At 42.1% G+C, this 24,165-nt stretch overlaps 2 protein-coding genes across 3 annotated transcripts in view; both read left to right on the top strand.

The window, feature by feature from the left end:
* spegb (striated muscle enriched protein kinase b) overlaps window positions 1-19,184 on the top strand; it is a 31,551-nt gene extending 12,367 nt beyond the window's left edge. For both annotated transcript variants that reach the window (XM_044019102.1, XM_044019100.1), the window contains exons 5-41: window positions 1-144; window positions 240-422; window positions 1,037-1,203; window positions 1,379-1,467; window positions 2,818-2,993; window positions 3,281-3,541; window positions 3,645-3,803; window positions 4,101-4,290; window positions 4,373-4,602; window positions 4,812-4,931; window positions 5,062-5,166; window positions 5,244-5,450; window positions 5,544-5,667; window positions 6,002-6,174; window positions 6,258-6,370; window positions 6,502-6,670; window positions 6,777-6,873; window positions 6,972-7,172; window positions 7,300-7,357; window positions 7,444-7,521; window positions 7,629-7,801; window positions 7,895-7,921; window positions 8,030-8,182; window positions 8,358-8,400; window positions 8,486-8,554; window positions 8,651-11,363; window positions 11,467-11,616; window positions 11,946-12,062; window positions 12,206-12,373; window positions 12,579-12,701; window positions 12,929-13,093; window positions 13,612-14,614; window positions 14,735-14,974; window positions 15,089-15,312; window positions 15,561-15,636; window positions 15,838-15,987; window positions 16,103-19,184. In XM_044019102.1, the coding sequence (XP_043875037.1) occupies window positions 1-144; window positions 240-422; window positions 1,037-1,203; window positions 1,379-1,467; window positions 2,818-2,993; window positions 3,281-3,541; window positions 3,645-3,803; window positions 4,101-4,290; window positions 4,373-4,602; window positions 4,812-4,931; window positions 5,062-5,166; window positions 5,244-5,450; window positions 5,544-5,667; window positions 6,002-6,174; window positions 6,258-6,370; window positions 6,502-6,670; window positions 6,777-6,873; window positions 6,972-7,172; window positions 7,300-7,357; window positions 7,444-7,521; window positions 7,629-7,801; window positions 7,895-7,921; window positions 8,030-8,182; window positions 8,358-8,400; window positions 8,486-8,554; window positions 8,651-11,363; window positions 11,467-11,616; window positions 11,946-12,062; window positions 12,206-12,373; window positions 12,579-12,701; window positions 12,929-13,093; window positions 13,612-14,614; window positions 14,735-14,974; window positions 15,089-15,312; window positions 15,561-15,636; window positions 15,838-15,987; window positions 16,103-16,358 (8,894 nt within the window). In that variant the 3' untranslated portion in view covers window positions 16,359-19,184. The remainder of the gene's footprint in view (window positions 145-239; window positions 423-1,036; window positions 1,204-1,378; window positions 1,468-2,817; window positions 2,994-3,280; window positions 3,542-3,644; window positions 3,804-4,100; window positions 4,291-4,372; window positions 4,603-4,811; window positions 4,932-5,061; window positions 5,167-5,243; window positions 5,451-5,543; window positions 5,668-6,001; window positions 6,175-6,257; window positions 6,371-6,501; window positions 6,671-6,776; window positions 6,874-6,971; window positions 7,173-7,299; window positions 7,358-7,443; window positions 7,522-7,628; window positions 7,802-7,894; window positions 7,922-8,029; window positions 8,183-8,357; window positions 8,401-8,485; window positions 8,555-8,650; window positions 11,364-11,466; window positions 11,617-11,945; window positions 12,063-12,205; window positions 12,374-12,578; window positions 12,702-12,928; window positions 13,094-13,611; window positions 14,615-14,734; window positions 14,975-15,088; window positions 15,313-15,560; window positions 15,637-15,837; window positions 15,988-16,102) is intronic.
* Window positions 19,185-19,432: 248 nt separating this feature from the next.
* LOC122765281 (SPEG neighbor protein-like) lies at window positions 19,433-21,142 on the top strand. Its single transcript, XM_044019449.1, has 5 exons — window positions 19,433-19,705; window positions 19,796-19,902; window positions 19,989-20,296; window positions 20,574-20,715; window positions 20,885-21,142. Exons 2-5 carry the CDS (start codon window positions 19,796-19,798, stop codon window positions 21,021-21,023), a joined length of 696 nt encoding a protein of 231 aa, XP_043875384.1. The 5' UTR covers window positions 19,433-19,705; the 3' UTR covers window positions 21,024-21,142.
* The last annotated feature ends 3,023 nt before the right edge of the window (window positions 21,143-24,165 follow it).

Genomic DNA, 24,165 nt, shown 5'->3' with positions numbered 1-24,165 from the left:
ATTCTTCAGATGATTCTTATGTGTCTGCTGAAGAGGACCCACTGGAGGTTCCTTTATTTGAGTTTCCCCTACAGGACACTGTCGCGTCTGCAGGTGCAGATGTGCTACTCAAATGTATCATCGCTGGAACCCCCAGTCCTGAAGGTAAAATAATTGCATTGTTGTTATTAAAAGAAAGTTAAAGGTATATCTTTAAGGTAGTTGATCACACTTGAAATGATTTGTCTTCTTTGTTCAAGTGACCTGGACAAAAGACAACAGCAAAGTCACGGGCAATGCAAATTACACAGTCAAAGTGGAGGGTGAACGACACACTTTGTTCATCAGATCAGCAAAAACAAGTGATGGCGGCAAATACTGTGCGACTGCTGTTAACCAGGTGGGGAAAGCGTCGAGCACTGCCACCCTTACAGTTAAACCTGGTAAGTTTGATTTTTGAGTATATGCAAGGCTGTGCTTGAGAAGCCTAAATTAACGAATCAGCATTCTTATGCAAAGATGGTACTATCACTTGTTTTTTTTTTAAATGGTGTTGTAAGGCAGAGTTAAATTACAGATAAGAGTAAATCACTGGCAGTAAAAGTCAGATTTCTCTTCTGGTATTTATTTAACCCATCTTATTGCCCCCTTTTAAAACAAGAATGTTTATTTATCCTCACACTGGCATTCTGTTTCAGCTGATTTCTTCCCTACTCCCTCGTCATTATCTCTCTGAGCAAAACCTGTGTGTGCCATATATTCCAGCTGAACAACCTCACTTATAGTTACCATAGCAACTCAGAGGCAAAACTGAACCTATAAATTGCCCACTGAGGCTCACTGGCTCCACTCACTGTGAATCCACTGTTGTTTGGATATCACATTTGACATCTCAGAATGTAATTATGGTGAGGGGGGTGGTGTAGGTTAAATACACAAATTCCCACATTGTCAACATGTTGTGCTGTCAGTGATACAATTATAAAGTTTAGACATCATATAAGAATTACTTACAAACTTGAAATACAAATGTTGTGTAACCCTGTTGCTTTTATAGAGACTGTACAGGAGCCCAGAGGAAACCTGGGTGTGCCCATGGATATCAGCAGCCCTATTACATCCGATGAGGAGTATCTCAGTCCACTGGAGGAGGGCATGGATTTTGGAGGACCGGAGACGAGGCGGACGATTGACACACGTTTCAGGAAACCCCCGGCTTTCCTGGTGAGACTCTGCTGCATATTTGGCCGTCTCTTTTAAGACACTGCATGTAACTGCGGTATTTATTGACTGTTCTTGATTCCGTCAATATTATTAGTCTTGTATGAATCTGTAATCTGTTGTGTGATCATCCCTTCGACACATCTTTAAAAATACTCGCATTACAAATTTCAAACAGGTAACAATGAGTGATCAAGCTGTCACTGAAGGACAGGAAGTCACCATGTCTGTCCGAATAAGTGGACAACCCAAACCAATGCTTTATTGGTAAGTCTCCTCACTCGTCAAATGTTGTTCATTTCTTTCCAAGAATCACAATCTGTGAACAAGCTCGCATGACTGCATGACTTATTCTATCTAGTGCATGCGGCTTTAATGCATCTGTTGTGCGAGGAGGAAACTTAATGATTATTAAGCCTAACAATCTCCAGGCAGACGGAAAGATCTTAATAGGCAAACGAGAAAATAACAGACTCTCCCCCTCCTCTTGCCATGGAGCTGCTCGGGGCCCAAATATACAAATATCTGACTCAACTAATGAGCTTAAAAAAAATGTGGAGCTCACATTTGTAAATTATGCCGAGAGGACATCTTCAAAATGTTTGGTGATATTTACTATATTTTATCTGTCCTCACAGTCCATATGAAGCCTGATGTACAGTATGCTATTCCTGTGACATACGAAAGAAAGTATTGTTGAGAACATTCTAAAATACTTCTGAACAGAAATTTGGAAAGCACTGATAAGTGTAGAGTCTTAAGGTTGGGACACACCAAGCCAATGGTTTTCTGTCACATCATTGATGACGTAATTTGTTGTTGTATTGTGTCGGCAGGTTTTCAGATGGTTTTAGGATGTTAAATTGGTGGTAAAGGCCATTAGAGAAACAAAAATCCCTCAGACTGACTCTCTGAGGAGCAAATAGAAAACGGAAGTGATTTAAATTCACCGTCAACTATCGCTTCCGAGACTATTCTCATTTTTCGTGAAATCCTTTTTCAACAAAATGATAGTCGTTTGGAAATTGTCTGACATAATTTACCAACATTCTTATGATTATGTAGTTGTTATTAGTGTGTGGTGGTGGATCTATTTACATGACAAATGCCTACTGCTGCCATCTGCTGATCTTAGGAGTTATTGCATCTCTCTCGTGTGCAGAACAGTTAAAGGTGATTTAGCTCAAGTCTTTGTCACATGATCCATGCAACATCTTTGGCCAAATCCCAGAATAAATGAAGCGAGGCACTGTGAATGATGCAGCCATCTTGTTTCATTGTTAATGAGTGTCTGATGTCAGCTGAGTGCGTCACAGCCGTTATCCTTTAATACAGCAGACAAGGATAGGCTGAATCATTCAGGCAGGTTTTTACTGTTTGTCATCTCTCGAGAGACAAAAGCAGAGAAGAAAGTAAACATCATTTTTGCAGTGCTGGACACCCCCATACACAGCTCACACCCCCACCTTACTCATACCAATGAGAGGTTGAGCCAGGTGAATGAGTGAGTGATTGCCTGGTAATCCATCATTGCATGAATTTTATTTGAGCTCAGAGTGGTACATGAGTGATTTAGCTCTCAACAACGGTTTCTTTCATTCCGTTCCCTTCTGTTAGGCTGAGGGACAGAGTCACGGTGAAATCAGGTCCACGCCACACGGTACGAGAGAAAGAAGACGGCACTTTCGAGATGACGGTCAAGTCAGCCGTCAGGTCAGACTCCGGCATTTACACCTGCAAGATCATTAATGAGTATGGAACAAAGCAGTGTGAAGGAAAGCTGGAAGTCAAAGGTATGTTGTTTGTCAAATTAAGTCCTGTTTGTTTCCACTTTCATTTTAATTCCTATCTCTGATGTAAGATGACATATACACTGCCCAGACAAGAAAACAGTGGGGTTAAGGTCTGGACTCTGTGGGTGGCCTATCCATTAGTAAAAATGATGACTCATGAATGGCATTATCATTGTGGTTTAATATACTCAAACAAAAGCTGACGTGCAAGTGAATAAGACAATGACATGTAACAAATTAACGACACCACCAGGTGTCATTTAAATGTCCTTTTTATTTGCACCCAGCTCCAACATTTGAGCCAGGTCTCGCCATCATCCGCCCGGTCAGGGACATCACCGCCAGAGCTGGGGACACAGTTATGTTCGAGTGTCACGTCATAGGACCCAAAGACACAGATGTGGACTGGCTGGCAGACGGGAAACTCATCCAGCCTGCACTGCTCAACTGCAAGATGCACTTTGACGGTAGAAAGTGTCGTCTCCTGCTCAACTCGGTACACGAGGACGACAGCGGGACGTACATGTGCAAGCTCAGCACAGCCAAAGGTAGTAATTCAGATTACATATCAGTATATGAATAAGAATATGTGGATATAAAAAAGCAGTTTACTCTCCATCTTCTTACATGTTTGTGATTTCACCTCTTCAGAGGAAGTGACCTCATGTGGCAAACTTAAGGTCATCCCCTCAGTGGAACCTCTCTTCACTCGCAAGCTGGACGTTCTAGAAGTAATTGAGGGGCGAAATGCTCGCTTCGACTGCAAAGTCAGTGGGACACCATCTCCTACGGTCACATGGAGTCACTTCGGTAGGACAGTTCTTGATAAAAATGCATAAAATGTTTAGTTAAAATTGAAAATGTAACCTTTCTCCGGTAAACATTTCATCTAAATCAAGTTGTAAGAATATTGGGAATGAAATTTTGCAAAGAAGAACCAGTAGCATCCACATTATTGGCAAATTATCAAAAAGCAAAGGATAATAATATTTACCATATCACAGCAGCAAAGGGCAAAGCAAAATAGGAGTATAAGCTAAAATGTAATGAAAAAGTTATAAACCTTAAGGGAATATAGAATAATGATGATTACAAACTTCTCTTTAGACCACCCGCTCACAGAAAGCGAGGACCTTCGCATTCTTCAGGAGGGTGGACGCTACTCTCTCATCATTTCTCACGTGACCAATGACGACGAGGGATTCTACACTGTAATAGCCCGTAACTGTCATGGCGAGGCAGAGACCTCTGCTGAACTTTACATTCAAGAACCGCGGCCAGCCATTTCCTCACAGATGTAAGACTGCTTTCTTGGATTAGCTCCTATGTTTACGGGACAAAAAAAAAGTCTTTATTTTGACCTTTTTTTTTAATTCTAGGGCTAAACTAGAGAAGATGCCATCTATTCCAGAGGAGCCAGAGGTCCCAGAGAACGAGGTGGAACGCTTCACCATGCCTGACTTCATCAAACCTCTCTTTGACCTGGATGTGATCGAGGGAAAGGAGGCTGTGCTCAAATGTAAAGTGGCTGGTATGCCGTATCCTACCATTGTCTGGTTCCACAATGGAAAAAGGATTGAGAGCACAGAGGACAGAAAGATGACTCAGTGTAAGTGTTTAAAAATGGACTTAATGCAGTGCAGTAACAACAGGTCAGTTATTACTGTCAGGGATGCAAGAGATCAAGAGGAAAATGTAAATATAGCTTGTTTTAAGTACCAGAATGCATTTAGTTAAGTAGCAGAGAGGTGTTTTTATAGACTATTATACCTCATTTTTTTCACCATCTGTTTTTTTTTTCTCTGCTTCCTCCTGCAGTCCGTGACGTCCACAGCCTTGTCATCCGCTCTGTGTGTCATGCCCACGGTGGCGTCTACAAGAGTGTCATTTCAAACAAAGTAGGCAAGGCGACCTGCTACGCTCATCTCTATGTCACAGGTACATTTTATTTTTACATTCACCAAGGAAGTTCTGTTTCATTTTCCATTTTCCGGTAACATGTCAGTGCATTGGCGGTGTCTTCAGGAATTCAAACGCTTTTTTGAATCTTTGATGTCATTGTTTTCAGATATCCTCCCTGACCCCCCTGATGGGATGCCAGTGATAGAGTCCATCACTGGTAAAACCATCACCTTAACCTGGAAGAAACCAAGGAGACTGGACCCTTCCATTGGTAAGCAAGAAAAATAATAATACATTTACTTTCAAGTTGAACAACATCTTATATATATTGTAACTGTTTTTGTTTAGATCCCAGCTCTTTGATGTATGCCATTCAGCAACAAGCGCTGGGCTCCATCCAGTGGACAATCATAGCTTCTTGCCTGAAGGAGACGCAATTCACAATCTCAACCCTCTCCAAAGGAGTCCGCTATGCTTTCAGGGTGCTGACCATCACCACCAAGGCTTTCAGCAAGCCATCCCCTGCCACTGACCCAGTGCAGCTCCTGGACAGAGGTACATTCTGCTTTTTAGACAATGTGTTCATTCACCATTTATGCGCTACAGATTCTTTTAACATTATAAATCTGCAATTTGGTTTTCTTCAAGGTCCCTATCTTCAGGAGGCTCCAGTGATTGTTGATAAGCCAGATGTTGTATTTGTGATGGAAAACCAGTCAGTCACTATCACCGTTACCATCAATCACGTCAACGCTGCCGTCATCTGGAAGAGGTACCTGTCGCTTTCCTTAAGGTTTATGTCAATTCTGAGCACAAGTACATCTGTTGCTTTATCACCTGATTATTTGCTGATTTACTAGAAAAACCTGCTACCTTGTGGACTCTATGTGTGTGTATATAGGTTGGTTTGAGTGAATGACCAAAAAGCATTAACACAGTATGACAGGGTTAACTCCAAGTGATTATCACTCCAACATTCCTGAGCAGTCCAACAGTTCTATTATTGTAGCCTGGCATATACACCAGGACCTGCTCTTCTCCTACTGTGGCTATAGTACAGTATAACACATAAGTCCTGGTTTACAATGCAAAAACTTTACCCCCAGGAGAGGAATGGTCCTTTCCAGCAAACCGGGCCTGTACGAGATGGCAATGCCAGACGATGACCAGCACACACTGAAGCTGTTCCAAGTAAAGAGCACCGACGTCGGAGAGATGGTGTTTACGGCCTCTAACAAGTACGGCAATGACAGCTGCACCTTCAGTGTGGAGATGGCAGGTGCGTCCAACTATTTGTCTCTTCGTCCGTCTATCTCTATATCCGGTCTGTCTCTGTGTTGTAACTTGAGACTCTGTCCACAGCCCCACCAACATTTGAGACAATCATGGAGGACTTGGATGTCTGTGCTGGGGAGACTCCCCGCTTTGCTGTGGTTGTGGAGGGCAAACCTATTCCTGACATCCTCTGGTTTAAGGTGTTGTTTTTTTGTTTGTTTTTACACATGTCACTTGTTTAGTTCAGCGCCTTTTGCAGGAACTATAGCTGTACGTAAGGAATAACCATGAATGCAGTCGCTAAACCCTGGAGGAACTGTTGTTCTTTCAGAGTGATATCCTGCTGTGCGAGAGCAGCCATTACACTTTTGTGTATGATGACAATGAATGCTCCCTGGTGGTCGTAAATGCTCGAACGGATGACTCCGGTGTGTATACCTGCACTGCCAGGAACTTGGCAGGATCTGTGTCTTGTAAGGCTGAGCTCACCGTTCATGAAGGTAAGTGGTTCATCGACTCGTGTCATAAGGAAGAAAGCAAGCCTTACTGCACAAGTGACAAGCAAAGTGAGTGTTTGATCAAATTAATGGTTTACCATCCCTGCAGCTAAAAGTAAAGAAGATCCAGTGGATGATGAGGAGACTCTTCTACGGAAAATGCGCAGACTGACCGACTATTATGACATCCATAAGGAAATTGGAAGGTAAATGTAGTAATTAGAGAAGAAGTGGAACCAGTCAAATTAACAACAAGGCTGTATTTCCTTATGACAGAGCATGATTTATATTTGGTTTTTTTCAGAGGTGCATTTTCCTATGTGAAGCGTGTGACCCAGAAGATTGGCAAATTGGAGTATGCAGCAAAGTTCATCTCCACTCGGGCCAAGAAGAAGATATCTGCCATGAGAGAGATGAACCTGCTTTCCAAGCTGGACCACGAGAGAGTCCTTTACTTTCATGATGCCTTTCAGAAAAAGAATACAGTCATCATTGTCACTGAAATGTATCCTTATTTTCTTAAGCCGAGTATACAATTAATGATTCAAATAAAAATGCTCACACTGTACCTTTTACTATACAGTAAAACATTCAATGCATTTGCTGTACCTTGCCTTAATTGTTCTTGAAAGATGCCATGAAGAGCTGCTGGACAGGTTTACAAGGAAATCTGCAGTAATGGAGTCTGATGTAAGTTCTGTGTTTTATGACTGCTCTGCCAAACATTTCAAGATAAATTTCAATGTAGTGATCATTTACATGTTTGGGACCACTAGGTACGGTCATGTGTAAGGCAGCTTCTTGAAGGGTTGGACTACCTTCACCATCAAAACATCATGCATCTGGATATCAAGGTACTCGCCAACTTTTGTCATCTTGTATTGGTGATCAAAGTAAAAGTTTGGAACAGATAAAGTACATTGTAGAAAAATATTATTTATTCTATTTCTTCTTTCCTCAGCCTGATAACATCTTACTGGCAGATCCCCATGGCGATCAGATCAGAATCTGTGATTTTGGCAACGCAGTGGTGTTCACACCTGATGAAGCTCAATACTGCAAATATGGCACACCGGAGTTTGTTGCACCAGAAATTGTCAATCAGACCCCTGTGTCCAAAGCAACAGATATCTGGTAGAATGTCTTTTCAATTTATGAACACCTTTTGTTTGATAATTTGTTTGCTCTGTCATAACACACGTTCCTTTATTCTCCTTATTTGTATAGGCCAGTTGGAGTGATCACATATCTGTGGTGAGTTTTTTTTTTGTTTTTTTTTTACTTATTTTAATGTATTTTGGAGTGTAACATTCAAACTCTGTGGGCTGTTCATTAAAGTTATGTTTATGATTCTGTTGTAAGTTTGACAGGAGTTTCTCCATTTGCTGGTGAAAACGACCGCAGTTCTGTGCTGAACATCAGGAACTATAATGTTGCCTTCGAGGAGAGCATGTTTGCCGACCTTTGCCGAGAGGCTAAAGGATTCATCATAAAACTGCTGGTGGTTGACAGACTGTGAGTAACACCATCTTTGTAACTTTATTTGTCAAGATCTGATATATGTAAATTTGTAATATTTTTCATATACTGTATGAATACAGTATATTTTCAAAAACTGCACATGATACTGCCTAATAGAGCAAATGTGCATAAACCTGTAAAACTAATATTAGCCATAATTTTCTTTCAGGAGACCTGATACTCAGGAATGTCTCCGACACCCCTGGTTCAAGGTAAGACAAGGCCAGTGTTAGTTAGTTTTTCACAACCTATTCTACTTGCCAAAATGAATTTAATACATCTGCTATTATTTTACAGACACTAAGTAAGGGGAAGGCTATAAGTACAGAGGCACTTAAAAAGTTTGTATCACGCAGAAAGTGGCAGGTAAGGAATATTTTGCTGCCAATTTTGCATTACATTTGAAATCCACATTTGATTCTCTCTTATGTTTTTAATTGTTTCATATGTCCACTTTTGCAGCGTTCGCTAATCAGCTATAAATCAAAAATGGTCATGAGATCCATACCTGAATTGCTGAACGATTCTTCCAGCCACATATCCATCGCAGTTCCCAGGAATCTTAAAGAGGGTTCGCCTTTGCCATCATCATCTTCCGATTCTGATGAAGATGTTGATGAACTGCCATTTATTCCAATGCCCCAAAACATGGAATTCTCTGGATCAAGGATGTCCCTGACTGACATACAGACCAATGAAAAGGAAACATGGAAGCCAAATGGAACTACAAAAGCGTCTGGGTCACCTGTTCAAGTACAGGAGGCAATAGAGTGTGACCTTAAGGAAATGAGTAAAGATGAGGTTGAGGTCACAGGTAAAAGCCAGCAGCGGAAGAGGTCATCACAAGACAATGATAAGGGCTCCTCAGAAGAAGAACCACCTGTTGAATTGTCCCAAAAGCCAGAGCTGTCTAGAAAACCACTGCAAAGGGGTTCAAGTATGGAATCTGACAAACCAGAGGGAGGAAGGCGAAGAGGAGAACTTAGACGTGGAGGCTCAGCTGACAGTGCATTGCTGCTGAAGATTACACCTGAGGAGGAAGCCGGAGAAGGAAATCAAGAAAATGGCAGAAAAGTTTTGAAAAAAGCTGTCTCTATGGAACTACCAAGGAGGAGCACCAGCCCAGGAACGGTCAAGATGAGTCAAGAAGATTATGCTCTTAAACTGGAGCTGATGAGACAACGACTGCTCCGTGGTGGCTCTGTGGACAAAAAAATGAGTGGACTGAGAGGACCACTGTTGGAAACATTAGGAATGGGAGATGAAAAACGAGCAATATCCTCAGATCGCTATTCTCGAAGTGCTCGGTTAGGTCCACCACCACTAATTAGAGCTGCTTCCACTGAATCACCAAGAGATGAAGTTCCCAAGCCCAAAATTTTGCGCAAAAGTGCTTCTTTCAGTCAAGGTGATTCAGAGCCAATAGTTTTACACCGCAGATCTGGAGCTCCTCTTGAGATTCCACTGGCACAGGTAGAAGAAAGAAGGCTAAAGGAAGCAATATCTATGTCAGCTTTAACTGAGCAAATCAAGTTAGACTCTCGTCCAGTGACTCCAAGGGATCCTTCACCAAAACCGCCAACTCCAGAGTCTGTTGTGCAGGAGAGTCCTACTAAAACCGAAAGTGAGGAGTCATTAATGGAGAAAGAAATTACGTCAGATGAGACAAATGACAAGATGGATGGGTTGACAACAGATTGTAATTTTGATGAAAGATCAAGCACAAGTGGTTTCTCAGAGAAGGATATGAGTATATCAGAGGAACCAATGGAGTCAGAGTACACAGGCCAGAAAATCCCTACACCTCCTCCTGTGGTTGACAGCTCTAATGTAGAGGAAAAAATGGAAGTGAAAGAAGTAGAGAAGGAATATGAAGAAAAGGATGAGATTATGGAAGAGGAAAACATAAGTCCCTCTGAATCAAATATGAAAGAAAATGTAGAAGTTATTGTAGAAAATGTAGACGAGGAAGTAAATATAGCTGCTAAATCATCTGAGATGCTCATATCCACAAACTCAGTTATAGTGAGACCAACACAAGAATATCCCCATCCCCCAACAAATGTTGTGTCAACTTATGTAACCCCTTCACTTCCTTCTCGAGTTGTTCTTCCTGATGGAACAACTTCAGCTTATGCAAGTATTTTGCAGACCATTATGGTCCCTTCAATTCAGCCCCTCAGTGATCCACCTTTAGGCCCCTCTACACCAGTTCCAGCTGCCTCACCATCATCAGAGTCAACAGAAACTATTCTACCTGCATCTTCTCCTGCCAGCAGATCCTTAGCTCTGCCAAAGTCAACCACTGAGCATGCTGCTGTATATGCCAGGGTAGCATCCCCAGAAACAATCACAAAAGAACCCAGTCCACCAAAGATGACCACACATTCCTTATCCCAACAAGAGCTTTCAGCAGGAGTGGACTTGGAGGACATTACTTCTGAACAAGTCTTTGAGGCTCGCTTCAAGAAACGTGAATCTTCTCTCTCTAGAAGTCTAAAGTTTTTGTCCCGATCTAAGAACGATGAAAATTCTCAACCAACTTCCACAGAAACTGGAGATGCAGGTGAAGAGATATACAGACCGGGGCCAATAGGTGCACCATTGGAATTGGCACCAAGAAGACTTGAAGAGAAGTCAAAGTCAGTCCTGGACCTTCGTGAAGCTCAAAAGGACCAAGGCTTCATGAGAAGACTCTCTTTGCGCTTGAGGAGAACTCCATCTACTGAACGCAAGGATGACATGACCAAAGAAGAAGACTCGGTTGCTTCAAAAAGAAGGCTTTCCTGGACTCTTGGCCGAAGAGGATCACAGGAAAAGAAAGAAGTGGAGATGATGCGCATGGACGGTAGTGGTGACACCTTAGTGGAACAAGGTGCAAAGGAACTCAAGAAACCTAATGAATCACCAGTCTTAGCAATGCGAAGAAAGATTGAATCAACAGTGGCAGAAATCTCTACCAGAATCCGAAGCTACTCGGAGGAAAGGAAATCATCAGAGGAAAAGGAGCAAAAGAGGACACCAATTCTTTCCATGCTTCGACGTTCAACATCAGAGAGTCGTGCTATGAAGGTTCCCAGCGTTCCTCAGAACCAGCTAGCATCTCAGGGCAATATGGGAACCTCATCAGAGTCTCTAAACTCCATGTCCAGCCTAAAGACTGACATAGCAAAAGGTATGACTCAATTACCTATCTATGATGTTCCATTTGAGTATTATTAATTACATTTTCTAACAATCTTGATTGGTTTATGGAGTTGATCATTTTTCTTACAAAGGTGCGGAGGTTGAGCGCAGATCCCGCTGGGATAGATGGGGCCTGACAAGAGGAAGGCAAAACAAGACAGTATCACAGCCCGACATACCAACAGCAATCTCGAGAGAAAACAGTTCATTACGTTCACGCCAGTATTCTAAACTGGCATCTGGTAAGTCACATATTAAGAAACTGTGGGATAGAGCTAGCATCTGGCCCACTTAGCTTTGCTTAGAAAAATGAGTGTGATTAAAACAGCTGACTTTGCTGTTAAATGGTTGTAGAAACCAAAGCAATAAGTGTAGTTTTTACATTTTTCCAGATTAGTTAAATGAGATGAGCCATGTGAAATCAGTCAAATTTAAAGATGTTTATTTGGACAGAGGCAACTACTATTTTTAATGCTTACTAGGTGGACCAAGGGGCTGACAGATAAGCATGTAGACAGACGGACAGACAGAGATAATGTATGTAAAATGGTATAATTTCTTTGGCTGTCAGATTTCCCTCCAGTGTTCCACATCAAGCTGAGAGATCATGTCCTGCTGGAGGGAGATCCAGTCACTCTCAGCTGTCTGCCAGCTGGCAGCCCTCATCCACATGTCACTTGGATGAAAGGTACAGAGCTCTACTACTCAAGATTCACTTGATAATTGCTGTAGAGATACAATTATGGCCAATGTTGCCTATAGAGCAAATAGTTACTATATATTGATAATTTAACATTTAATAAAATATCCTTTCTATAAATGCTCCCTCAGACAAGAAGCTTCTGGAGATTGATGCCAGGATGAATATGATCGCCTGCCCTGATGGCCGTCAGCTACTGATGATCATGCACACAACCAAAAAGGATGCAGGGGTTTATGAGTGTGTTGCTACAAACCCCCTTGCCTCTACATCCAGCTCTTGCACAATATCCCTTGCTCGTAAGAACTGAGACATACCTCCATTTTGTGTCAGTCTTTAAAGAGTCAATATACAGTTTACAGTATATTATAGTATTTTATTTAAATAAATGGTCAAATGGATTGCCAGAACACATATTCTGGTGGTAACCAGAGAACCAGTAAAAGTTCAGGGACCTATGAAAGTTTTGCAAACTTGTATAAAACCATATACTTGTTTTTACAGGCCTACCCAATCGTCCTGGGACTCCTGAGATTCCTCAGAAGTACAACAAAACAGCCTTAGTACTATGGAGGCCCTCAGACACCATGGCCCCCTGCACATACTCTCTGGAGAGGAAAGCAGAAGGTTGGTATTTACACACAATCATTTTGGCTTTTATTTCGATACATGTCGAATTTATGTAAATTATTTTATATGCAGTATATTTCACAGGAGCTTCGGCAAATGTCATTTTTCATTTCTACTCCTGTCAAACAAAACAGTAAAAAAACTTTTAATCAAACCCACAAATAAATCTGGGGTGCTATGGCAATGCAAATTTTAAATTGTACTCATCTATTTTTACTTCACAGGTGAGACCAACTGGCTCATCGTGGCAACGGGGGTGGCTGACTGTTACTACAATGTGGTTGACCTGCCAGCAGGGTTCTCCTATAGGTTCAGGGTGGCATGTGTTAACAAAGCCGGCCAGGGCCCCTACAGCAACGTCTCCCAAGTGGTGAGCCTGGAACCTTCAGGTATGTATTATTTTCCCCGTTTAAGGGCTTAAAAAAGAAATAATAAAGAATCTCAGTGTACTCACTTTGATTAATTAGTTTGTAAGACCCAACCTTTCCACATTCTGTGTCTGCACTGCACACTAACATGAGGGCCGCTACTGTCTAGGGTTCTGCACACGCATACGTAAGCACATACATATTTCAGCAAGAGTTCTCACTTTATATTCTTTATATTGAATAGTAGGCGGTATACAGTATGTGTGGGTACAACCACAAGCAGGTGTTCGTGTCTCTATGGACCAAAGCACAAATGCATCACCAAGTAGAATTAAAAGTGCTGTGCTATATGGAGTTTGTGCAATCAGCTGATGGCATCGTGAACCTCTCTATGGAAAAGGAATGTCTTAAAGTAACTGAACTCTAGATTTACTCAGTCCTGACCAATGGATTTAGTGGTACATGTCTTTCACACATAAAGCCATGCAATGATTTACTGTCATATCTCTTCACTGTATCCTTTCTTTGTCCCTCACAAGAACCAGCTAAATCCAGTGCGTCTGTCGTGGTGAAGACTGTCCCTACGACTGCACCTCCTCCCACTGTTGTGATGATGTCATCCATGAAAGTACCTCCCATTAAGCCAGCCCCAAGTAAATCCACTACAGTGACACTTGCCCCAACTGTCCCTCCCTCTACCTCAGCTCCCAGTCTGACTGTAACTAAGTCTGCTTCCCCAATGACCATCAAACCTGTCGTTCAAGTCGATGCTAGCCGCCCAGCTGTCACTCCCACTATTAGTGCAGCCCCATCTGATGAAGCTCCTGTTCAGACCACCATGAGTGTTCAGGCCACAGCAGCAAAGAACAACCATAAAACCATCCCCTCTGTTCAAGCTCCTGTTCAGACCACTTCAAGTGTCCAAACCACAACAGCAAAAACCACCTTTAGAACCACCCCATCTGATCAAGCTCCTGTTCAGACCCCCACAAGTGTCCAAGACTCAGCAGAAAGAAACACCCTTAGAACCACCCCCTCTGATCAAGCTCATGTTCAGACCACCACAAGTGTCCAAGCTACAACTAAAGCCAAAACCACCCTTAGCATTAGTATGAGCAAACCTCAAACCAAGTTGGCACCACCGCCCGTTGTTCCTCCCAAGCCTCGGAGTCCTTTAAATGCAGTTCACACCAAAGTCAATCAATCCCCTTCTCCTGCCCCTACCATTGGGAAACCCATTTCATCTCTACCATTGTACGTGCCAGCCGCAACTGCTCGTGCTACTCCGCCTTCTCAATGCAGTTCAACCACCACAACCCAAGTCACTCCTGTGATTCCGGTCTCACCGGCTGTGGTGGTGGTGCAGAGCCTGACACCTGTGGTGCAGGGAGGGGAGAGCTGGAGTACCCCATCTGGACGGATCACACCCTCGGGGCGGATCACACCCTCTGGACGGAGGACACCAGTGGGCAAGCCTGGTGAGGGATCGCTGCGCCAGGGAGTTCCGCAGAAACCTTACACCTTCATGGATGAGAAAGCAAGGTAATGATTGCCCATAGAACAGCACGAAAGCTGAACTTGTGAAGATTTACAGCATTGAATTTTGGGATTAATGGCTCTGCATAAATATTTCCTTAACTACACTCTCTTCTTATTACAAAGGGGCCGTTTTGGTGTGATCCGCGAGTGCCGGGAGAATGCCACAGGCAACCTCTTTATGGCAAAGATTGTTCCATATGAAGCAGACACCAAACAGACTGTGCTGCTCGAATACGACATCCTCAAGTCCCTTCATCATGAGAGAATCATGGCTCTGCACGAAGCGTATGTCACACCACGCTACTTGGTGCTTATTTCAGAGTACTGCAGTGGAAAGGAGCTGCTCCACAGCATCATAGACAGGTGAAGCCAAAGTGACAAATGTAGTGTTTCATTTGCTGCTTGTCTGATTTGGTGAAACAGAAATACAATTTATAATTTGAACTGGATCCTTTTTAACGAGCTGTTTTCTCTCAGGTTCCGCTACTCTGAGGATGACGTGGTGACCTATATACTGCAGATCCTCCAGGGTCTGGACTACCTCCATACCCGGCGCATCCTCCACCTGGACATCAAACCAGAGAACATCATTGTCACTTACATGAACGTCATCAAGATCATAGACTTTGGCAGTGCTCAGACTTTCAACCCTCTCTTCCTCAAGCAGTTCAACCCTCCTGTTGGAACACTAGAATACATGTGTAAGAGTCTGGGATATTAATACATACAAAACACTGTTTTGTACTTTTATTTTTAAAATGCATTTGGTTTGTTTTCATTCTTTTCATTGAAGCAGTTTTATTTTACTGTTTGGACGAAGGAGGATGAAATTAAAAGTTGGACGAACCCAACCATCAGAAATCACAAATGTTGTTTATGTGGGACAAAGACACTTTATCGGTTAAATGAATGATCACCTGTGCATTTTTTTCCTCTCTTCTCCATACAGCTCCAGAGATGTTGAGAGGTGATGTGGTGGGCCCTCCTACTGACATCTGGAGCGTGGGCGTTCTTACTTTCCTCATGTGAGTCCTGCTTTCGCAGCTTCCGCTCATTAAGTCCTCTTTAAATAGAAATGCAACAGTTCTTTAGGAGGAACTGACTTGCTATATGTGCACTGATTACTTGTTTCTCCTTTCACAAATAACCTTTGGGTCACGCTTGGATTGTGTTTTCTGAATTCTGAATGATCTACACCTTGTTTAAACCTCTCCCTGATTTTTCAGGTTGAGTGGCAGGTCTCCTTTCATGGAAAATGATCCTCAGGAGACTGAAGCCAGGATCCTGGCATCAAAGTTTGACCTCCTTAACCTCTACCAGAATGTGTCCCAAAGTGCCTCTCTGTTTCTTAAAAAGATCCTCTGTAGCTACCCTTGGTAAGCTAAACACAAGTTTGTTTTGGTAATTCCTGCATTGCTAAACTCTGCCTGTGATCTCATTCTACAAGACATTTATAATTATTTGGGTCCTGACTGTTTTCGTCTTCAACAGGGCTCGCCCATCTATAAAGGAATGCTTCAATAACTCTTGGCTTCAAGATGCCTATCTGATGCGCCTTCGGAGGCAGACTCTCACCTTTACAAACACCCGTCTCAAGGAATTCTTGGCCGAACAGCAGCGCAGACGAGAGGAGGTGGCCACCAAGCACAAAGTTCTTCTGCGTTCCTATAAGAGCTCAACACAAAACCCCACCAGCCCCACCACACCACATGTGCCAGCCTCACCCACCACACCTGTCACCCATTGAAAACAGGCTTCCAAACACCCAGTGTGTGTGTGTGTGTGTGGGACTATGACATGGCAGCAGGTCCTCAGAGCGAGAGAAGACTTTGGGGCCCCCCAGGTGCAGTGGCCCCTTTACATCTGAGATGCTGAACTTGTTTGGAAGAAGAGAAAACTCAGTGGCTGTGGTGCACAGAGAAATCCCTTCCAAAATAATGTTTTCATCTCCTAAAGAATTTATTACTCAGAGAGTGACTGCCTTTTTTAACGTGTGGACCTTGTTCCGACGAGGCAGGATGGTGTCTTCAAGTTAGTACCTCAAGGTTTGTAATTTTGCATACATTTTGGATATTTCTCTTCTTTTCTTAGGGTCAGCTCTATATTAATTACAAGGGACATAACCCACACTGAAAGGCTAGAAATTGCTGTTATAGACTTTTGATGTTAAAAACATTGCATTGTTAAATTGAATTATAAATAATTTAATTTTTAAAAGGCATTTCCACAATAAATACATAGCACAACTCCAAAAAAGGACTGCTGAAACAATGATGCCTTTTCCATAGCAACACGCCAACTCTCCAAGTCTCATTTTCAGATTGAGACATCTATGATGTCTAATTACATCTGGGATGTGTCCAGGAAGCTAAACAATTCTTTCCATTGACGTAACCTGTTTTTTTTTTAAATTGCAGCAGTGTACTTTTTGCCACTTGGGATTTTATACTGCCATAGCACCTCAAATGATTGTCAAAAAATTGTAGCAGCTCCAGGGAGAACGGTATTTGATTAATTTGGAGTTTATAAATCTAATATTGACTTGTGAAGATGTGCTGGAGGTTTTCTCCACAAGGGCTATTACAAAAGGGACTCTTACTTAGCACAACATTTCTTCCCTAATCAAACAAAATATGATCATTATGAGTATATCATTGCTCTCTGCTCCAAGTAATGAAGAGGACGCCACTAAGTCCATGCAGTGCTGTCACTGTGATGGTGCTTGGCAGGCAGCAGTTCCTTCACCACGAATAAGCTAACAATCACCTCATTGGCTTCCACTTTAACAACACTCCCACTCAGCAGCCCATTGTCAAGGAAACCGTTTTATTATCGGTGCAGTTCCATACTTACATTCTTCTCTTGAGATTATTAAAATGAGGTCCACTGAGTCAGTTTGCTGAGTCAGTCACTTTATACTAGGATTGCACATACAGAACATTAGATTATAATGTGGGGTTAGGCGTAAACTGAACAACTTTAGAAACCTCTGGTGATATTAGGGTGCATCTTAAGTGCCCTTAAATAGTTTGCATCATGGAGCATTTAAAAAAAGCCTCTGCAATGCACTGAGAAGTGATGCAGATTAAGACATTGTTGGGTGTATTTATATCTTAATTTCAACTGCTAACAGCTCAGCGCTGGCTTTCTTGGGTTTATATAAGTTACAGTTTTGAAATGGCATTTATCATAAATAAAGGGTCATATTTAAATTGGTTATATTTAGCATTCAATGCTGCATAAATATAAGCACATTTTTATTTATATTAGTGCCATTCAATTTATTATATAAAAGACCAAACAATCACTATATGTGAAACAGGACAGCTCCTACACACTGGAAAAAAACAAAAAAACATTTAGAAATGTTAAACTCTGAGACAATCCATACACCAAAAGGACAAATTCAATTAATTTTAAACACTTAATTGTTATCGTCCTCCTTGTATGATGTACAGTTATAGGTACAGCATCTACCTAAGTAAAAAATAATATCAATTTAAACCCAAATTGTGTTAATCATCAAATGTCAATGAAATGACATTATGTCTTACAAAATGGATAAATCATAAAGGATTACTGACATGAGTACACAACTCATTGTCTCTTACTTTATGTCATAGTGTGGTTCCTAATAATAAAAAGGTCAGTTTGACCTCTGATTAATCCCCTTCTTGTGAAAATGGTTGCTCCTAAATGTTAGTTTTGAAAGTCTATCTTTAACCACGTTTAAGAATCCTACTTGGACATTTTTGCAACGTATCCTCATTATTGTGTGGTAGAAATATTCTTCCTGTAACGTTGCTTTGCCTGAGGGCAAGTTCAACTTGCAGGCGCAGCATGTGAGACATTTGCACAAAAAAGTGTCACTTTTCGGTCGTTTGCTGGAATCATCTATGGATTATTAGCACACTGAGCGCAGAATGTGTCATTTTTGCGGCTGCTTAACGTTTTAAAAAAAGCATCCAGGAATTGTAAGCAGACCGTGATGTGTTCTTCTGGCTGGTGTATAGCTGCACTGTACATCAAATCATAATTATTTTTATTTATTTGTGTATTGACTGTCAGGGGTTTATGGTAATTATATAAAAGTATTCTCTATATTCTTATGCTATTGCTAGATAAATACTATCTTTTTTCTGCAGCTCTTTGTCTTTTAAGCTCAGTCATTTTCGGCAAGAGAAAAAATCGAAATGTCTGTGCGTTATATTCGCTCTGTTAATCAGTGACCGTGTAAAATGAAACTAGGACTGTTTATGAGCAGACAATGGGGTTTTTGGAAAAGGTTGTTTTGTATTGAAATCCTATGCCGTATTTTGTGGAATGTATTGCAGTGCCTCGTGATGGATATTAGAGCGGCAGAGAAAGTAGTTTGGTAAATGATTATCTTGACTCCATGAATGTGACTGCTATGTGTGTGTGTGTGTTTCGCGGTTTGTTTGTTTATTGAGTGACTGTGTTCGTTACAGCTGCTGCTGCTTCTTAATTTTGTGATATCTGACTCTGGCATGGTAAATGGCATGACAGCTGTGGAGACTATGAACAATAAAGGCAACATGACAAAGTCGTTGAATACAGTGTAGCAATTTGTATCAACTTGGAATAAAAGCCGCAGAAACGTGTCCACGAGGAATTTTCGATAGCTGAAAACAAAAAAGTGTGTTGAATGCACAGCGGAATGTTCATTCTTTGCTACTCCCACCGAGCGGCTTTGTTGTCCATCAATCAGGAGCTTGTTTTCACCAGGGATGACTCACATTTCAATGCACCCCCCTCAACTATTTAAATAACTACCAACAAAACTATTCACTGTGCCGAGGATTCTCCCGAGTATCTGATTATAATCCTTTATAAGGATGTGAAAATGTCTCAGTAACATTTGCTGCTCATCTTCAGTCTACAGGCTTGTCATGTAGAAGTAATAGTTAGTATCCAAAGAAGGCAAAGGAACTTCTGGGTGGTGATTTGTTTGACTTAGTCCTCTAGGACCTGCAAAGCTCGTCCTGACCATCACATATAAAGTGTGAGGCCTTTTACGTTTGCTGACTCTGGAGTGGATCAGAAGCAGAGTGGAGCTTGAAGAGGATCTTTAAGGTGAGAAATCTACCTAAAACTAAATTGTTGCATATAACTCCCTATGTCTCTCCCTGATTCTTGAGCACTAACCAGCTTTAACTCCTGCAGATGTCTAAAGCAAAGGCCGCACCCCCTCCTGGGTGCACTCTGAACATTAGCGATCCACACGTCCAGGAGGCAGCTATCCGAATCCAAGCGTCCTATCGTGGACACAGGTGCTGAAATGCATGTGCTTACTGTACCGTTTGTTGTGTGTCGTCGGTACTTTTTGACTTGATATATCATTGTGTTTCCCACATAGGTCACGGAAAGAGCTGCGGGAGAAAGGGCCTCCAAAGATCCTGCAGGAGCTCAAAGATGTGGTCCTCGTTGAGGGGAGCGCCGCAAAGCTGGAGTGTAGAGTTAGTGCATTCCCCGATCCTTTCATCGTCTGGTACAAGGACGGCAAAGAACTGAAGGATGGTCCCAAGTACCGCTACGTGTTTGAAGACCCAGATTTTGTGGCCCTTGTGGTGCGAGATGGGGTTCTGGCCGATCTGGGGAAATACACGGTGACCATTAAGAATCCTTTTGGACAGACATCGGGATCTGCTTGTATTCTAGTGGAGGGTGTGTACACGTTATTAGAGATTATTTTATTTCATAAAACTACATGCAAAATAGTTCTAACATGTGAGAAATGTGCTTCTTTTACCTTGAGACAGAACCAGTTGTTTGGCGTTTGTCAATAACCCATTTAAAAATCTCGATTGCTGATATAAAATGATTACTTTTCACACTTTATTTTCAGGTCACTGCAGTAAATTTAGTTCCAAATCTTCCTTCTATTTTGAGTATTTTATAAATCATATCGCTGACAGAGAACTCACCTTAATCATTCTCACAGTCCCTGCTAAGGTTTCCAAAGGGCCAAATAACGTCAAGGGCAAGAGGGGGACAACAGTTGTGCTCAAGGCTGAGATAAGTGGAGAACCTCCACCAGATGTCGCCTGGCTCAAAGATGGAGATGATATTGAAGAAGATGACAGGTGAGCTCTATCAGAGGAAATTCAGTCATATCCACACACACACATTTATATATATAAATATTTTATATATATATATATATATACACATATTTATATACATATATGTACAAATATTATATTATAGATCATCTCCATCTTCATTTATATGATGTGCTGCTTTGTCTTTCAGGGTGTTCTTTGATGTTGGAGACACCAACACAATCCTGACGATCAAAAATGCGAAGTCGTCTGACGCCGGAAAGTACGAGGTGTTCGTGGAGAACAGTCTAGGCACAGACCAGTCGTTTGCCCGTGTGGACGTCCTCTAATGTGTCATCACTGATACAACATTTAAATTCTAACACAACGAGCCTACACGTCCTCTTACGGTGCAATCCAGTGGACAATTTACTGTATATTACTTGAATCATGCTCATCATAAATAAAGTTTACAACTAAGTTGGTAATAGTCAGAATCTTTGAGTGAGACTGGATGGCGTCCCACAAATGAGTTGAATTTACAGGACTTTTCCAGCCTTTTACTAAAGATGCGTATCTGCAGTACATCGTTGAGCCACATGAGGGAGCTTGAGTTCAGACCGACACATGAGAAAAGGCAAAATTGTCAAATGAACTGCTTTGTTAAACCACAGAAACTTGTTGCAAAATAGCCACCATGTCTTTGCTCATTTTAAGGCCCCCCACACAACCCACTACCTCTACTCTACAGAATGTCTCTATATGGTCAATGGTCCCCTCTAATTAAGTAACACTCCCAGCTGTGGAAGGACACCTGGCCAAGGGGGACAGAATAAAAGAGAAGCCAAACTATGGGACATCCTGGCCACTCTACCGCTGGTAATTAAGCTTAAAATAGCACTTTGTGGTCCCTCTGTGTGATAATGCAAACCAAGTGTAAGTTTGTAAGGAGAGGGCAAAAAGGGAGTGGTTTAAGATCAAGGTCATAAAATGAGACAAGACCAAGTTTGCTGAGAAACAAACAGCGTCACATGCTGGACAGGATGTCAAAGAGGGAAATTTGTTCAAACTTCCTTCATAAGCAGTTCATGTCATTTCCCATTCCATTATCTCAACTCCATGCAGTGACCTGTATCTGCCTCAAGGTGGCAGACACACATTGCTGTGGTGGATGGGGACGTTATGGGGACCGAGTTCACAACAGCAGGCTTCAGATTTAATTGTCTCAGATGCATGGATTTGTAATAACCATTCTAAAATAAGCTGACCTTGGATGTTCCCAGAAGATGATGTGTTGTGTGTTGCTGTTTTGGTGGCATGTCTGTCTGTTGGATTTGAATTATAGGCTCCTGTGTATAATGTGCTGTGTTCAAATGGGGTTTTTTATTGTGTTGATAAGACAAGTGCATGTAGAACTCCCCCACCATATTCACAATCATTATCTGAAGTGTGGGAGGAGGTACTGACACAGGCAGTGGTGAGCACTTCCCTGCAGGCACGAATCACAGAGTCTCACTAAGTCTATGATATCTTAAGAAGAGATTCAGCTTTTTCTGTTTGAAAATGTGCATCACGTCTGTACAGTGAATATTTTCAGAATTGCTCAGACCTTATGGCTGACCCGACCTATAGGAGCAGCTTGGCCACCATGAACCTGCCACACCGTTTGCTCTGCAGGGGTGCGAAGCAAGTTGTCAGATCGTAACAGGGAATCGGATGTCAGAGTGCCAGAAAGTCGGTCGTGGGAGGCCGCGCTCTTTCTGCATCTGGATAGGAATAGAAGCAGCCAGTGCACACCCAGCCTGAAAGGCTCGCAGATAAGTCTTCTTTTAACTAACCAGGCTGAAATATGCCCATGTGACGTGAGGTCTTTGCGGCCCCTTGTAACCTCATTATCGGTGTCTGGGCCTCTTAGCCTGGGAGGTGTGAGGAATGTTGCAGTCCAGTTTGCGTCTTACACAGTACACACATGGGGAGGAACATAATACTATGTGCAGCAAGTCAGAAATTTAGCTGCAATCCCAATAGTGTGAAAAGCCTTTATGATTACCTTATATTAACCTTATTAAAATGTGGTTGCAGAGGACGGCGGTCGGTGTGTTGCCCTGAAATGCTAGTGGAGTGTCAGTGTTTAAAGGTCGTCCTTGGTCTATCACGATTTGACCCACACATGTAACATGGGGCTGCTCAGTAAAAACTTGTTTATGCTGCCGCAAGCTATGTGCCGCATTGCAAAACTCTCAAAGAGACATGAAGGGTCATTGAAAAGTTTATGGCCTTTGGCAGCAGGAGATCACTTCCACCGCTCTCATTACACGCACTTGTGTTTCAATTCAGACGAATGACGATGACATTTTGAAGGTGCGTTTTGTGGTATTGGAAAAAGTGTCATCTTAGTCTCGAGTATTGGATTTCTACCCAAAAATTTTTTATATGAAATCATTTATATTATCAAATCTTGTACACATTCTGTAGAACCTGTACATCCTCTGTCCTGATCACTATATAGTGCTTGAGTAGCATTGAGATGTTTGCACATTAAAACATTGATTGGGAGTTGGGGAGTATAGGGAGTGTTCCCATTTAGTTCCACTTTGGGTGGTTTGGTTTGGAAATTCAGGAGATCTCTCAGAATCCTGAATTTCAGTTTAGTTTTGGGACCTCTTTTATTCTTGGAACGTAAATCATTCAAGGAGGAGCCAGTGCTATCAGTCCAGGCTGGGATTGTGTTGATGTTATTTGGAGGCTTTGGGAATGACATGATCTCACAGTGACTTTATACAGTGGTTTTATCTCAGTTCGTTTTGTGAAGCCGTTTTTTGTGCAGTGTAAACACACTGACTCGCCGTTGCCCTCCGTGATGTGTAGGTGAGACAACAGTGTTTTGTTTGTCACTGTTTGTGGCTGAGAATCTCATCATTAACCACTGTCAGCAGCTGCTCTCACTGGCTATTTTTAGGCACGTCAGTGTGTAATGCCAGAAGAGCCAATCCCCAGGGCAGCGTGATGTCTTTTAACACGACAACTTTCACCTGCCCAATTACCACCACGCATGTGTTTGCACACAGACCTCTCATCTTGGGACCAAGAAACGTGCCCAGGCTTTAATGACCGTTCCCTTGTGGCTTGGTCCAGTTTGAGCTACAGCTAAATGAAGAAGTCAACAGGCCATAAGCATCCAAAACTAGGTCAGTCATGTTCCTAAATGGAGGTAAAACTAGGCCAAAGAGGAAGGTTAATAGGGGTTTGCATTAAGATAAGCAATTATAGTTGAATTTGATTGTTACAATACGTCCTATCGTTTTTCAGGTGGTTACCGTGGATACAAACTCTGGAAGCATGGAGGTCAGGTGTAGTGAAAATGCAATATTGGCATAGTGCGTTGTCCCAGAGCTCTGTAGCGCATTTCAAACCAGAAACATTTAGTTTACGTCATAGAGAAGCAGAAAATATCCACATTCCAAATCAGAATAATAATATTCTTTAAAACGC

This window comes from Solea senegalensis, linkage group LG2, assembly GCF_019176455.1.
Source record: "Solea senegalensis isolate Sse05_10M linkage group LG2, IFAPA_SoseM_1, whole genome shotgun sequence".
Lineage (NCBI taxonomy): Eukaryota > Metazoa > Chordata > Actinopteri > Pleuronectiformes > Soleidae > Solea > Solea senegalensis.
The sequence above is the reverse complement of the archived record's forward strand: the minus strand, read 5'-3'. Positions and strand labels throughout refer to the sequence as shown.